This window comes from Mustela lutreola, chromosome 7 (genome assembly GCF_030435805.1).
Source record: "Mustela lutreola isolate mMusLut2 chromosome 7, mMusLut2.pri, whole genome shotgun sequence".
Lineage (NCBI taxonomy): Eukaryota > Metazoa > Chordata > Mammalia > Carnivora > Mustelidae > Mustela > Mustela lutreola.
Window position 1 is genome coordinate 136726262 of NC_081296.1, and position 15962 is coordinate 136742223.

At 53.7% G+C, this 15962-nt stretch overlaps 1 protein-coding gene across 2 annotated transcripts in view; it reads right to left on the reverse strand.

Annotated features, from left to right (window-relative positions):
- Window positions 1-15962, reverse strand: part of ESRRB (estrogen related receptor beta) — a 166336-nt gene that overhangs the window by 7769 nt on the left and 142605 nt on the right. For both annotated transcript variants that reach the window (XM_059182739.1, XM_059182738.1), the window contains exons 4-6: window positions 9969-10079; window positions 9354-9515; window positions 1506-1775 (exon numbers count right to left, since the gene is read on the reverse strand). In XM_059182739.1, the coding sequence (XP_059038722.1) occupies window positions 1506-1775; window positions 9354-9515; window positions 9969-10079 (543 nt within the window). The remainder of the gene's footprint in view (window positions 1-1505; window positions 1776-9353; window positions 9516-9968; window positions 10080-15962) is intronic.

A 15962-nucleotide genomic window follows, 5' to 3' on the forward strand; every position in this document is an offset into this window, starting at 1 on the left:
GGTTGCCAACTTGCCCAGGGTCACACTGCTACTAAGCATCAGAGCTGTAATTTGAACCTGGGTCCCTCGGACCCGGACTTGAGCAAGAACTCTGGCACATGCCGCCCTATAGCAAACTTGCCTGACACACTCTCTTTAGGACAGGGAGCCTGACTTTCCCTGCATTCTCCACCTGCCCCCACCTGGCTCAGTGGGGGCCGCTCCCTAACTGTGGACACAGATTACACTCCAACTCGCTCACCTGCATCGCCAATGCGCAGCCCCTCTCCCCAGGGATTCCAGCCAGGAGCTGGAAGGGGCTGAAGGAATGGAGTGATACCTTCTTTTCATTTTTTTAATTAAAAATAAATTTTTAAAAAGATTTATTTATTTTAGAGAAAGAATGCTAGAGAGCAGGGGCAGGAGCAGCGGGAGGAGAGGGAATCCTCGAGCAGACTCCCCACTGAGGACAGAGCCAGATGTGGGGCTTGACCTCAGGACCCCGAGATCATGACCTGAGCTGAAATCAAGAATCAGATGCTTAACTGACTGAGCTAAGCCACCCAGGTGCCCCATGAAGCCTCTTTTTTTTTTTTTTTTTTAAGATTTTATTTATTTATTTGACAGAGAGAGGGGTCACAGGTAGGCACAGAGACGGTCGGGGGTGGGGAATGGGAAGCAGACTCCCTGCCAAGCAGAGAGCCCAATGCAGGCTGAAGGCAGAGGCTTAACCCAGTGAGCCACCCAGGCGGCCTGAAGCCTCCTTTTTAATGAGAGTCCAGACCAACTCGGTTGGGCAGGTTTTTCTCTCTTGTATCTGAGCAGTTTGACTAGGAGACTCAAGGAGCAGTTTTATAAGCTGGGGGTTGATTTTGCAGAGGACTTTGGATCGAGTCCTAGCTTGGGCACCCCTTAACAGTGTCACCCCAGGCAATTTTCACCTCCCCAGGCCTCAATATCCCCATCTGTAAAATGGGGAGAGAATCACGAGACCCTTGCTCATAGGGTTGTGTGTAAGAATTAAGTAAGTTCCTAACTAATTTACTGAACAAGCTTAACACTTATGCGCTGGCATGTTGTGAGTATAATATAATCCTGTATAAACAAATCCCTGCCCCAATCTGGTGGGGTAGGGACTCTTCAGTGCTCCCATTTTACTGATAATGAAAATGAGGCAAAGAGGAAAGCGACTTGCCCAAGGCAGGGGTGGGGGGGGGGTGGGGAGCAGGATTTGACTCTTAGCAGCTTGGCTATGAAATCTGCGTTCTTAACCAGTATGCCAGGCTAGGCATCAGAGGCCCAGTCAAGTGCCCTACAAATCCAGGGCTCGGGAAGCACCTGCCGATTGCTGGCTTTCATCACCAGCCTTTCAGCTTCAGGCCAACCCGTGCACAGTCTCTGGTGATAAGAAGCTCCAGCATCTTCTCGCCATCACTGCCGCACCCCCGCCATGGTGGCCCTGCTCAGAGGCTCCGGCCACCAAGACCTCTGGGAGCTCCTGCTGCGGGACCCACACTTGCCCTTACCTGAGTTGGCCAGAGCCAGGGCCTTGAGTGTCACAAACTCCTCCTTCTCCACCTTGAGCTTCTTGTACCTGCGCACCAGCTGCAGGATGGCCCGGTAGAGCTCCAGCAGCCCGGCGAGGCGGGAGTGCTCCTCGTCCATGACGTAGTCCTCAGCGAACACCAGCTTGTCGTCGTAGGGTAGCGAGCGGTACACAATGCCCAGGATCAGGATCTCCATCCAGGCGCTCTGCAGCAGGCTCATCTGGTCTCCGAGAGACAGGTTCGAGAAGCCTGCGGCAAGAGAAGGGGCAAGGAGGGAGGCAGCAATCAGGTGGGCTGGCTGGAGGAGGGGGTCCCGGGCACCTCCAGATCCCACCCTGCCCTCTGTCCCCGCTGGATTCCTCCTTGTCCTTCCCTCGATCAAGGAGTCAGATGGGAAATTAATGCGAAAGACTTACACAACAAGAGCTCAGTCAATGTTGACAGTCGCTATCACTATTATTGTGAGTTCTATGCTGTTTTTTCGAAATGTCTGTAGAGGCTTTTTGATTAATTAAATGCATCTGTAATTTAAGGAGTTGTTAAATTCATAGCAGAATCAAGAGGCAGCAGGATAGGGTCCCCTTCCCCCCAGAGGACTTTGTGGATTTTTCTCTCTGCTCAGCCAGGGGAGGCTTTGGTGTTTTAAAAGGACACCTGATCCTCAGTGCAAAGTCTCAGCTGTGTGTGCTGACCCAAGGGCCCAATCAGGAAAGAGGACTCAGCTGTTCCCGGCCAGTGACCAACCCCGCTCCCCATGACCACAGCCTGGGGCCACTAAGAGCTCAAGAGCCTCCATGGTCAGAGGGTACTTTTTCACAGGCAGCCTGTCCCCCAGGGGTCAGACCCCTGCTGCCCCCGCCATCACTCTCCACCTAACAATGACCTGAGCTGTCCTGCATTCTGTGAGCTTAGAATCATGGGAGTGTCCCTCCCAGCTAGCAAGGATGCCGACTCCAGAGCAGAAGGAGGTCAGCGATGGGGAAGGCTCCAGAATTATGTCACCGTCTGGTCCAGCGTGCTCGGGAGACTGCCTGGGCCTGAGTCCTGACTTCCCCTCTCCTAGCTGTAGGCTGACCACGTGAAAGCTATGTTAACTGCCACAAACTCAGTGTCCTCTTTTATAAAATGGGCAGAACAGCAGCACCTGCTTCAGAGTCGCAGGACATCTAAATGAGACAATGGTTGCAGAACCTGTATCATGTTCTCAGAGCCCACACAAATGTTACTGATGAGACAAGCCGGAGCCAGGGTGATGCCTGAGGAGGTCGCTATGATTACTGTTTTGTTGTTATTAGCATGCTGTCGGCCTGACTCCCCTCTCCTTTCTGGGCATGGCTGGAGGCCCGGGGTAGTCCCGAACTTCGGCATAGGCCCACTGCTCTGGGTTTCCACGGAGTCTGTCCTACTCTCCCCTGCTGTCCCCTGAGTCTAAACTCCACTGTCCCTCTCCCAACCAGCACAGATGTGGTCAACTTTAGGGGGCAGTCTGAGGTGGAAGCCGCTTCACCAGGTGGGCTCCCCTCTGCTGGGGAGCACCCTCTCAGGCCAGTCATCATGGCTCCTGAGTGCATCTATACTGCCCCCTGCCCCCGCCCAGGCTCATCACTGGCTGCCGGCATCCACAGTGACCGACAGACAATGACGCCGATGGAGAGGGCTGGGCCTGGACCGACCGGCCTCTCCTCGGGGACAGGCTGTGGCACTGGGTGGCGGGGGGGTAAGGTGCGTGCGTGCTGTCTGGATCCCAGTGCACAAGGGGTGTGTGGCAGCCTGTGGTGGCAGGGACAGCCGGGAGGTAATAAAAGGCAGATAGAATGGACATCCAATTTCCCTTATCGGGCCTCTGAGCGGGAGAGGCCTTGGAAGACATTAATTAACAGATCCCAATCAGCCGGCTCGTGAGGGTGTGTGCACGCAGGGACACGGGGAGGGGGGGTACAGGGGGACACCGGGGGCTGCACGGGAAGCGGACAGATCAGGAAGGGAGACGTAGGAGGTGGACAGGGCGAAATCAACAGACAATTGAATCGGAAGGCTGCAAAAGGGGAGGTGAGGAAGAGCAGGGGCTTCCGGAAAAGAGAAGATGCCGTGAGGCCCACTGCGCAGGTACGACCCCTAGAGGTAACAGCGTGCTTCTGTCTCTTCATTCCTTGGGCAAATCCTCACTGGGCACCTGCGCCAGGCACTGGGGACAGAATGGCAAGATGGAACCAGAACAGGCTCCCGTGTGCAAGATCTTGCAGTCCAGAGGGAAAGGGTCGCCCAAGCCCCGAGCTCTGCTGGGATCTCAAGGTTAGGACAGTTCGAAGGGCCAGAGAGATGGAGGGGCTCTGAGGACACACCATGGGCGAATGTGGCCCCAACTGGAAAGTGCGGGAGGCTGAGTCCTGCAAAGTGAGAGGACATCTGTCGGGAGTGGTGAGGACATCCAGGTGAGCGCAGCTGCGTGCCGGGATGGGCTTCCCTGTGCTGCCCAACAACTGGCCTGGGACAACTTCCCCACTGCCCAGCAACTGGCCTGGGACAAAGGTGACACCCAATGCATATTCCTAACAGAATCGCATGAATCAATGCCACTGGGCCCTGACTCTTAGGGGACCAGAAAATGGACCCACAAAGAATCAGTGAGACCCTCTTCATCCTTTAGACACAGGTTCAGATTCCGCTGCCTCTGCCCCTTGTGCACAAGCCAGTGACAGGTCCTCTGGGTAAGGGCAGAGCAGGTGGCGGGAGGAAAGGAGCCGGCGCCTCTGAGTGTTTGTGCCTCCCTCCAAGGCTAGACCTCCTTGAAGAAAAACACTAGAAGGGAAAATGAAAAATAAAAACAGCTCTAGGAAAAAGGAGGGGAGGTGACAGGGATGGAGGGGAGGGTTTTGTGGACACATTTTTATCTAGTTTTGGCTTTTGAATCTGTCCATACTAAGATGTTCCCCAAATAAAACTAAATCGAGCATAAAACAAAAGGCTTGCCCCCGTCAACCTAGCAAGTCCACACTGGGAATTTCTCTCACATAGATAACTGGGAAAGGGTGTTTGTTAGATCGGTCTGCTGGGATCTCAAGGTTAGGACAGTTCAAAGGGCCAGAGAGATGGAGGGGCTCTGAGGACACACCATGGGCGAACGTGGCCCCAACTGGAAAGTGCGGGAGGCACCCCGAACAGGAAACAACCTAAATGTAACGAATGTGATACGTGTAATTACCATATAAACCTAATTATTAGCTAAATGAATGGCACATTAAAAGCCACCCGAAAGAATGAGGCAGAACTGTTTTTGTGGGTGTGGAAAGATACCCATGAGTGTAAGGAAGATATAACACCAGAGCCAGATTGTCTGATGGAATTCTAGCTCTGCTGGCCATTGGCTGTGACCCTGGGCATGTCCACTTCTCTGTGCCTCAGTTTCCTCCTCTGTAAAATGGGAATAATATTAATACTTCCGTCATGGGACTGTGGGATGAAATGAGCTATCAGAGAGAACACTTAGTACAGTGCCTGGCCCCAGGAAAGTGCTACTGTGTTACATAATTAAATGAAAGAAGCAGGATATAAAGCAGTGTTAAAGAACAGCCCTATGGGGCTCCTGGGTGCCTCAGTGGGTTAAGCCTTTGCCTTCGGCTCAGGTCATGATCTCAGGGTCCTGGGATCAAGCCCTGCATTGGGCTCTCTGCTCAGCAGGGAGCCTGTTTCCCTTCCTCTCTCTCTGCCTGCCTCTGTGCCTACTTGTGACCTGTCAAATAAATAAATAAAAATCTTTAAAAAAAAATTTTTAAAAAAGAACAGCTCTATGGTAGGGGGAGAACACGCAGGCACAGGTGCACACAGACATGCACACAGGGACTCTACGTGCACAGGAAATTCCCAGGGATGTTTTAAGAAAGATGAGGAATTTGGAACTCCTAATATCCATTCCTCTCTCACATCTGACATCTGTACTAGAAGCCCATATCTTTTCTTTTATTTAAACCCAAATGCAGGGCTGAAGCACTCCTCCCTGCCCTTCCGCCCAGCACCCTCCACTTCCGCTCTTCTGTGCTGGGCTGGGTCTCCTCCATCAAGCAATCAGCAATTCTGGGCCTGGGGCAGGGCTTGCTGCCCAGAGAGGCTGGTGTGGCCCGGGGCCCTGACATCACACACTGCCCCCTTGAGGTCCTGCTAGGCGCTCCCACCGGTCTCCCCAGGTCTCCCCCCTGGAGCTCTGCCCCCACCCCCTCATCCCCCACCACCAAAGCTGCTTTATCTGCACCAACTGATCTGATAACATTCAGGCTCTTCCCAAGCCCCATCCCCCAGTGATGTGACAGCATGATCTCCTAGAATTTAAGAAAAGAAAAAAAAAAGCACATAATTTGTGGCAAGTGGAGTTCATAATCTGTTAATTTATTATCGTTTCTGTCGACCTGGAGGGCCATTAGCAGAGGTAATAAAGGGAGATGTAATTATAGGATCTGAGGCCACTCCAGACACAGCTGCTGTCACTCGGCAGCCCATATTTCACTGGCCGCTGGCATTCCCTCCCCCGTGGGAGCCAGACGGTGGCTACCTGGGAGCAGGGCTTCTGGAGGAGGCCTCTGGGGGGTCCCCTGCAGAGCCGGCAGGACAAGGCTCTCCTGGGCTGGGGCAGCCTGCAGGCCGCCTGGGGTGGCGGGATTACTGGCTAATAGTCCAGAGGCTGCAGTCTGTCAAGGGATACCCACTGCCTCTTCAAGGCTGCTGCCCCTGGTGCATGTGTGCTGCTCATGGAGAACAGGACGTGGGCCCTCTATTGACTTGGGCTCGTCCCCTGAGCAACGCAGGGCTCTGGGAATTCGACTCAAGGGAGAAGCCTGCGTGCAGCGTAAGGCTGCGGTAGATGGACTCGAACGCACGGCCGCAGTGCTGCATGAGTCGCCATCAGCCTTGGCTACCCCCAGAACTCACCCCTGCAACATGTGTGCTCAAAAACAGGAGTGAAAGGAGCAGGCTGCTGGGAAAGGAGTTTGTGCTCAAATGATCCTTCCTCCTGGCCACGCCGGTCACTCAGTGCCCATGTGCACAGGTCAGTTTCTGGGTTCAGCCTTAAAACTCGTGTTCTCGGCACCCCGATGCCTTCTGATGGTCGTGGCCCACCATCCCGAAGGCCTAGCTCAGGTTCAGCTCTCTGTCCCTGCAGCCCCTGGGGTCCCTCCTGCCTGGTGACTCTAGCCTGTGGTTCTTCTTGCTGCATTCTAAGTATGCGGGATAGGAGATGGCAAACAGGGCAGAGGGGAAGTGACACGGGCCGTGTAGTGGCATGCATGGACGTGCCCGATACTATTTGGTCTCTTTTCGTATGGTTAAAATTTTCCATGAAAAAGTATTTTGTTGTTTTTGTTTTTTGTTTAAATTATCCATCTTATTCCCAAATGAGGTCCTCAGGGCAGAAATTAATTGAATTCTTTGTGTCAGCCCCAACTCCTAGCAAGAAACCTTACATACAGCTAATGCTCGATAAATGCATGCAAAGGCAAGTATGAAGCACCCTCTGTGTGCCAGGCTCTGAACAGATCCTGAGAGTCTAGCCCATACTGGCCCACGAGATAGGGTTTCCTGTGCTTAAGTTAAGTGGGCTGGGTGCCAACCTGCGCTGTCTTAAGGAGAAAGTCCTGTGGTCGAGGACAGGATGGGCAAGGGTGGATAGCAGTCCCAGTGGGGGTGGGGTTGCTGGCTTGCACCTACCCTGCTAAAACCTCTCTTTCTGGCTTTCTCTCCCTCTCTCCCTTAAAGGCTAGTGAGCAGGTCTGCAGGTGAGTTTTCTGTCTAATCTGAGACGGAAATAAGTCGATTAGTTTAAATATATCAGGCACTTGATATGTCATCGCCCCTAATAGGAGGTTTACATGTGGCGGCAGGAGACTCTTAATTAATTTTACCTTAAACACTAGAAGGTCAGGCCCAAATAATTCAGCATGCAAATTTATGCAAAATAGGCAAATTAGTGTTTCAGACAGACAAATGAGCCCCTATGTTTATTTTTTAATCAAAAAGAATTCAGCTTTGGACAAGGAAAAATGGAGATGGGAAAGGAGGCTTTTCATACTATTAGCAAAGACAATGACCCGGTCACGGTCCCGCCACTTGTGCCATACCCTCTGTTATGATTCCTGAGTCTCAGGCAAGGACACTAAAGCTCAGGTCGGTCTGAACCCGAAGTCTGTGCCCCTAACAACCACCCTGCTCGGCCCACTGCCCTCTTGGTGGGCACCAGCGGGAGATGGAGTTGGGGTGGGGGCAGGAAGATGTGGGAGAAGAGTGGTGCAAGGGAGAGCGCGCCTCCTGGTTCTAGGCCCGCCCTCGGAGGTGTCGAGGGCATTGGCGGCAGAAGCAGCAGTGACCTGGGGGTGCCGCCAGGAGCCACTCCTGAGCCATTGCTGGGACACAGCAGAGGACTGAGCTTGTGGACCGGGCACAGCACGGGGAGGGGGAGAGGGAGCTGTACCAGATTTGGCCCTGGGTTAGTGGAGCAATCCAGGCTGAGGTGTCTTAAGCAGTGGCTTGACCCCACATCTGTGCTGAATCAGCACAGGCCAGATTCAAAGCCACTGAGTGTGTCATCCCAAGAGACTGAGCTCCTTAGTAAGGGCGCTCCAGCTCAGATCTCCTGGGAGCCCACCCCAAGTCAGAACCCCAGGAGCCACCAGGGAGTCCCCACGGAAGAAATCCTACGCTTCCTGCCAGCTAAGTGACACCAGCATCACCTCCTGAGGCCTGGTCGGCACAGGACAACTCCTTCCTAAAGGCTGAGCACGCCTCTTACACAAGGACATTCTGACTCACTCCCATCCACTGTGGGCCTTGGCATGCGAAGTCTGGGACACCTTTGCTACTATCACCATGTGCACTGTATCCATTTCTCAGAGCTGGTGACAAACACGAGAAGGATCTATAGACAGGAAGATAAACTGCCCCGTGTCACAGAGCTAGTAAGACTCCAAGTCCACGGCGGAACACAGGATGTCCCCAGCACACACAAGACAAGCTGTTAGAACCGAACAAGGGATTCACTGCACAGCCTTTGCAAACTGCCCAACATGTGTGTAATGCAATGTATGTGGGTATCGGTGTCTACAAAAACAAAACGAAGGATCAGTTTCTACCGGTTATCCAGGAGGAAGCTGAAAGACAGGTCTGGGCCACATACAGCAAATGAAGTCCGTATCATGCAAAGCCTGTTCACACATTAACTCTCCATGCTGCCTGTTAGGAGAGGCCTCCCTCCCCATCAGGCACACAGCGACAATAAGTCTCCGACGAACACTACCATGTCCCGCACATCACTCGTGCTCACGGTTCGTCCTCATCAAAGCCCACGAAGGAAGCCCTGTTGGCATTCCCTATTCACGGAGGGCGCAGGGAACCCGCTCAGGGAGACACAGTTCGTAAGTTACAGACCCAGAACCTGAATCCCAGTCCCTTTCCCCAGCCCGTGTTCTTAACCACACCTAGAGTCCACCGGCCCCTAAAGGAAGCAAGAGCCTCAATTCTTGCCTGCATTGTTTCCTCACGCATTTCCAGGAAGGTCTGCAAGGAAACCCGTTCTTGGCCTTCAAGGATTCAAAAAACTTGCTCTCTGGATCTTAACCCATCAGGGATGCAATCGCCACCCCTCTAGGATGGTAATTGGCTCTGAAGAGTACCAACAATGTTCAAGAACATTACCGGACCTTCCCACACCTGCTCACCTCCAATCCCACAAGGAGAGAAGAGGAGCCCAGAAGAAAAGATGGCTTCCAGGAGCCCAGGCTCCCAGGCATCAGGACCACGGCCGTGGGGACGGTGGCTGAGTGTCCCTGGCCCCACGGGACTCACCTGGGATGTGCTTGGCCCAGCCGATGATGACCACGAGCTCCCTGTCGGCCAGGTCACAGAGAGTGGTCAGGGCCTTGATGTCGCCCTCGGGCATGCCAGGGGGAGGCATGGCATACAGCTTGTCGGGCTCCGCCACCAGCAGGTAGGAGACAATCTTGGTCACTGCCAATGACCAGAGGAAAAATGTAAATGTTGGGGAAAACAGGAAGGTACTCGGGAAGAAAATTCAGGATCTGGGGAGTCCTAGAAGGTCACCTCCCTCCCCTCTGACTCCGCAAACTTGCTGGCCGTGGTGATTTGGGTTCCTGACAAATATCCAAGGGAAGCTACTGGTGAATTCTCTCAAGAGGACCCAGCTTTGAGTGGGAGATGAGGGCAGTATTCTCGATGCTGGTCCAGGCCTTCGAAGGATCATGCTTCGCTTGGAGCCATATTCTAGAAATCCCACATGGAAAAGCCTTCTGAATGAAGGCACCAAGCCAGGCACTGAGGCCACCTCCCCGAGATGCACACTGTCCCAGACCCAGCAGTGGGAAGGTGGCATTGCCCCCAAAGGATGCCAGATGTTCCAGGCATGATGTGGGCAGAAGGGGCACGGGTGACCCTGGCACTCACATGGCTTTTTAGCAGGCGGAGAAATCTGTAAGCTCAGGTACGGGCTGCTCTCAGAGTCCAGCCGCCGTTTGTACTTCTGACGGCCTCCACGCACTCGGTCAAGGCGCACACCTGAGGGAAGAAGGGGAAAAGGTATTTAGGTTTTCCAACATCAGGGGACTTAGCACTAGCTGCTCTGAATTTCAACTCTGGTCTGCAAGAGAGGAAAGGAATCTCGGCCTCTAGCAGGCACCTCAAATATGAAAACAGGATTTTTTTTTTTAAAAAAAAAAAACAAGAATTTTCAGACTTTTCACATACACAGCATCCGCACAGGGGTTCATGACAAACAGCAGTTTCTGGATTCCACCTTCTGAGACTACAGGATGGCATTCTACGGTCTTTTCTAGAACAGAGGGAGGGTGAGGACTGGTCAGGGCAATGGGAGTACCCTCAGAAGCAGGGGTGTGAGCAGCCCTGGGCCAGACGCTCGTGAGGTGGTCCTGACCACAGCTAGTGAGTGAACACCGCTGAGTCTCCCAGCAGCAGATGCAAAAAGCAGGTGTGGCCACACCACCGTAACATCCCTCCCCAGGAGAGAGGACCTCTCTCAGAGAGATCGGCTATTTCCCCGGGGTCTCTAGAGCCTTCCAGAAACCCAGCCCACCCCTCAGCTCCCGCTGTCTAGAGAGACGTGCTGGTACCATCTGATACCCCTACCAGCTCACAGGGTGGACAGGACCTCCACCAATCTACGCGGCCTGGCCTAGAAAACGGATGGGACCCAACAAACTAGCGGAGCGGCGAGCTCCTGTTTCCTTCCCATGAAACAGGCCTTGACTAAAATACATAATCAGGGGTACCCGGGTGGCTCAGTCATTAAGCGTCTGCCTCGGGCTCAGGTCACAATCCTGGGATCGAGCCCCGCATCGGGCTCTCTGCTCAGCAGGAGCCTGCTTTTCCCTCTCCCACTCCCCCTGCTTGTGTTCCCTCTCTCGCTGTGTCTCTGTGTCAAATGAATAAAATCTTTTTAAAATACATACATACATACACATAGTAAGTCAGACAGAGGCGGAGTCCTGAGGGGAGGACAGCCGGGTGGTCTCCTCAGCCTCTGAGCTGACAGGCCCAGCTCAACGCCTCTTCAACGGCATCGCCCTCACAGAGCCCCAGCGGTGCATCTTCATCCAGGGCCCCGTCCGGCACTTTCCCCAGCACCTCCTCCTGCCTGTCCTCCCAGGGTGGCAGGGGCGGCCGCGGGTCCTGTCGGCTCAGGCCCTTCTCGGGCAGAGGCAGGAGGAAGGACGGTAACTGAATGGGTTGAGGATTTGGAACCCATTCATGCCAGGGGCGATTTTCTGGCTGTTTCTTAGAATCTACAGCTCATCCATTTCAGTCCCTGGGACCAGAGACAAGTCCCCTAGAGCCACAAGAAACACTGGAAGTAAAATCACTTAGTTTTCTTTCTTTCTTTCTTTCTTTTTTAAATTTTATTTATTTATTTGACAGATAGAGATCACAAGTAAGCAGAGAGGCAGGCAGAGAGAGAAGGCGGGGGGGGGGGGGCGCGGGGGGGGGCGGGAAGCAGGCTCCCCGCTGAGCAGAGAGCCCGACGCGGGGCTCGATCCCAGGACCCTGGGATGACCCGAGCCGAAAGCAGAGGCTTTAACCCACTGAGCCACTCAGGCGCCCCAAAATCACTTTGTTTTCTGAATGGCAGGGACCAGCCCTTCAACTGCTAACTGCCCTAAAGGAACTTGGGGTGACGAGTGCTTTGGGTTGAGGGCTCAGACCACCTCCTCCACCAGGAGCACCAAACCAGACCGCCCAAGGTCACGGTGTCTTTGGCCAGTCACTGCTCCGCATTTCCATCGGCAGTGTCCCTTTTACTACAGACAGGTGCTCCCGTACTCGATGCTGGACATGGCTGCAGTGAACTTTTTTCGGGGGGAGAGAGTCGACCGGGCATCCCACCCCTGCTCCCTGTGTGAAGGTAATTCCCCTGTAGTGTGTCATCTCAGAGGAGGCCTGTGCCCACCCCGACTCTGGATATCCAAGTGCAGCAGGTCCTCCGTCTGGCCCCCATCTGGAGGTCGAAGCATGGCCCTGGGACATATAGGCCCAGTCCACGGGAGACTTTGATCGAATGGCACGTGGTCAGGGCAGCCCCAGGCCACACGCTCCCTGCCACCAAATCTCCTGTGCCTGGGCTTCCCGTGGCCTTTGCTGGCCTCTCTGTGTGCTCTTGGAGCCTCCAGAGAAGCTTCCAGTGAACTCCCCTTTTGCACTGAGGGGCAGAATGGACTGCAACTGACCACACCTGCACCTGGGTTCTCCAGACCCTGAGGCGAGTAGACTTTACCCAGAAGGTGAACTCGGGAAGACAGCCAGTAACCAGTGGGTTCCCGAGCAGGGGTCTCCAGGTGTTGGCCACGGAGGCTTGGCCTCATTGAGGACCCTGGGAGACAGGGTAGGACACGCCCCAGGGACCTCTACAGCAGATGAGGGCCTTGGGGCATTCATGCAGGTGCCCAGAGAAAGCCCCCGGCACAGCGGCGCTCACGAGGTAGCACTTGGGTCAGCATGTGCGTGTGACAGAGGGCTGCGTGGATGCAGGGGGGACGTTGAGTGGCTGCTGCCCTCCTCCTTCTCTGGGGTGGTCCCGGCCAGGCCTCACCTGGGAGTGAGTCTGAAATGCAAACATCTCAGGCTGCCCCCCACGAATCCAAGTCAGCATGCTGACAAGGTGACTCTGGGCACAGAGGCCGGTGAGTCTGGGAAGGAATTATCCGAGCGACCAGCCGTGCCTCGGACCTTGAAGGGGACAGCGGAGGCCCATCCGCGCAGGACCTAACACCCACGTGCTGGGAGGACTTTGGCTCAGGGCAGAAGGAGCAGGCACAGAAACGTAGGAAGGACGGCTCCTCCCTTGAAGGTTTTGGGGGCAAAGGTCCCTGGTCTCCTGACCCCCTCCTGTGACCCAGCCACCCAGCGGCTCACCCCTGCCTACGACACTGAGAGCCAAACCCTCTACCAAGCTCTGCTTCTTCTTGAAAAGCTGTTAAGACGACAAGCGAAAATGCCGAGCTTCGTTCACAGAGGACAGTGAGGACGCCCCTTTTCTGCGCCATCTCCTACGCAGCAGGGTCTGCCTGGAGGCCAGGAGCAGCCCCTTCCCCACTTCGACTTTCTCTCCCGGTTCTCCCCTCCACCCCGCGGCTGTCAGCAGGAGTGGGAACTGCTCGACAAAACAAAGAACAAGGCAGGCGTCCCTTGGCAAGGCTGGCACTTGCCAGTTCAGTCACTACCTCGATCTGGAATGTTCTCAGTCCTGACACAGGGCCCAGTCTTTAGTGGGTGTTCAAGAAGTCTCGGTGCATACAGGAACCGATGGCCTCCTTCCCCTGACCCCAAGGAGGGCCGGGTGCTTCTTCCAGGGCTCCAACAGCACCGTGGCTTCCCCTCCCAACCAGGAGCCCCTACCCGGTGGGCTGCTCTCCGTCCCATTCCAGGGTCTGTCATAGCGCCCAATGTCCAGCAGATGTTGAGAAAGCCAGAGCTGTTACTGACATCATCACCATTATTATTACTCCTCTTCCCCGACACTGTGTACATGTCTCTGGTCACAATGAGAAGAATCACGAGGAGGCACCTGGGTGGCTCAGTCGGTTAAGCGTCTGCCTTCAGCTCAGGTCACAATCCCAGGGTTCTGGGATCGAGTCCCACCCAGCTCCTTGCTTAGCAGGGAGGCTGCTTCTCCCTTTCCCCTGCTCCTCCCTCTGCTCAAGCTCTCTCTCTCAAATAAATAAAAAATATATATATTTAAAAAAAAAAGAATCATGTAAACAGCCTAATTTATGGAAGACTTTTGCTTATGTGTTACCCTTTTTCATCTATAGCATATGAAGCTGGCACGATTATCCCCATTTTATGATTAAGAACCACTGAGGCTCGGGGGGATGGTTGAGGGATCTGCCCACTAAAAAAGCCAGGACCCACCAACTCTTGGCTATGCCAGGGTACCACCCCCCAGGACCCAGTCTGTGTCATCTTCTGTCTACATTTTCTCCTTCAGATCTTCACAGCAGAATGGTCAATGGCTCCAATCAATATACACATCAATTATCAGCTTATTCTGTTTTCTTAAGAAAAGTAGCCCACTGGGTTTGATTATGCCCAAACTGATGCCTGATGTGAGCCAGGCTTGCCTCCTGGCTTCCTGCCAGCTTTCCCAGGTCTCACCCCAGCCACAAGCCCATAAGGGCTCCAGCTCACGGGATCCAGCGGGCAAGGACCCACGCCCATCTTGATGGCTCAAAGGGTTTTGGCGCAGTTGGCTCTCATAGAGTCTGTCTCATCATCAGGTATGGGCGAGGGGGCAATGGTGACACCAACTCTGCTTGCCGAATATGGCTTTTGTGATCATCATAGTGGGAGAATGCTCGGCAGCCTTCATGGGGACTTTGCCATGCCACCTTGCATGTGTTTCCCTCTGTTTCCCTCTACTCTTCAGTAGGGTCTTAAGGGAAAGAGCCCACATCAGCTCTGCTTTCTGAGCTCTCCTCCCCCGATACTGTCCCAAGGGTAAAGAGGTCATCATATTTAGGGTGCAGGAGTCCTGAGGTGTAGGCCTGGGCTTCCCAACCCAGAGACCCCCTTCCCACAGGCTGCGCCCCCACCTAAGTAACACAGCCGTATCTTTCCAGCCCACGCTGTTCCCAAAGGCCAATGAAGATCTGGATTCACCCTCGAAAGCCCAGTTCAAGTATCAGCTCTACTGAGAAGCCTTCCAGACTCCCCGGAGCAGAGCTGGCCACACCCTTCTTGAGCGCCCTTCGATTACTCTCTATTACAGCAACTACAGTCAAAACAACAACTCTTCACAGTACACTGTGCTCATCCCCCTGCTGGACTACGGGCATCTCCTGGGCAAGGACTTTCATCTTTGTCGCCCAAGCTCAGCACCCAGCCCGTGGGAGGCAGCCAAGCATCTGAGTAGAATGATGCACCAGGTCAAACCAGCCCTCACACTTAGGGAACAAAAGAATCTCAGGGTCTGGTCCTTTTCCCAGCAACCAGAAATGTACTCCCTTAGGCGAACCCATTCCTCAGGAAGGTCCTCCTCTGTACTGAGCTAAAGTCTGTCTCCCGATCACTTTCTACCCTCCATCCCACCAATGAGACCAACCCCCTTTCACAAGACAATCCTTTATGAACTTGAACATCCTTTGGTAGCCTCCTTCTTTAGCCAAGCACTCTTTATTTTCTCGATCTGGATAGTATTTCAGACCAGTCACCTCCCTGCCTTCTACACATCTGTCTTTGTTGATGTGGTCTGCTCTGAACTGAACACCAACAGCATCTCAAGGAGCAGAGACAGTGGTCAACAGACACTGGTCAACTATGTTTATACTTACTACCTGGCAATATGTTTTTATATTTTCTAGAGTACTCTGCTCACAATTTTAGGAAAACAAGGTAATAGCACAGACTGTTCCCATCCTGAGTGCTGCAACAAGATGCTACATCATAATCCTTTAAAAACAAATCACCGAATTCTAGTGGTGGGGTCTGGCAGACATTATTAGTTGTCTACCTGAGTGCCTTTCCATTCTGTGTCTTTCATGGTAAGGGAACCTGGATTTTGTTTGTGTCCTAGCCAGTCCTACCAATCCCTACCTTCTCAGCTGCCGTGATAGCAAGGGCTGGTCCTACAACCTGGTTCTGGCCAATGGGTTATAATGGGAAGTCCATGCTGGGAGACCTTCTGGGAATGGCTTTGCTTTTTTGATATAAGGGACAGACATTTCAGTGCAACTCTGCCTTTCTCCTCCCCTGACCTGGAAGGTGATGGTCAGAGCTATGGCAACTACCTTGCAACCATAAGGAAGCCAAGCAAGGACCCCAAAGCACACCAAAGAAAGACAGAAAGACTGAGAGTCCTTGATGCTATGACTGAGAAGCCTGTAAAATGCCAGCAAACTCCCATCTCCAGAGTCCTTGGCAGGTGGGGGG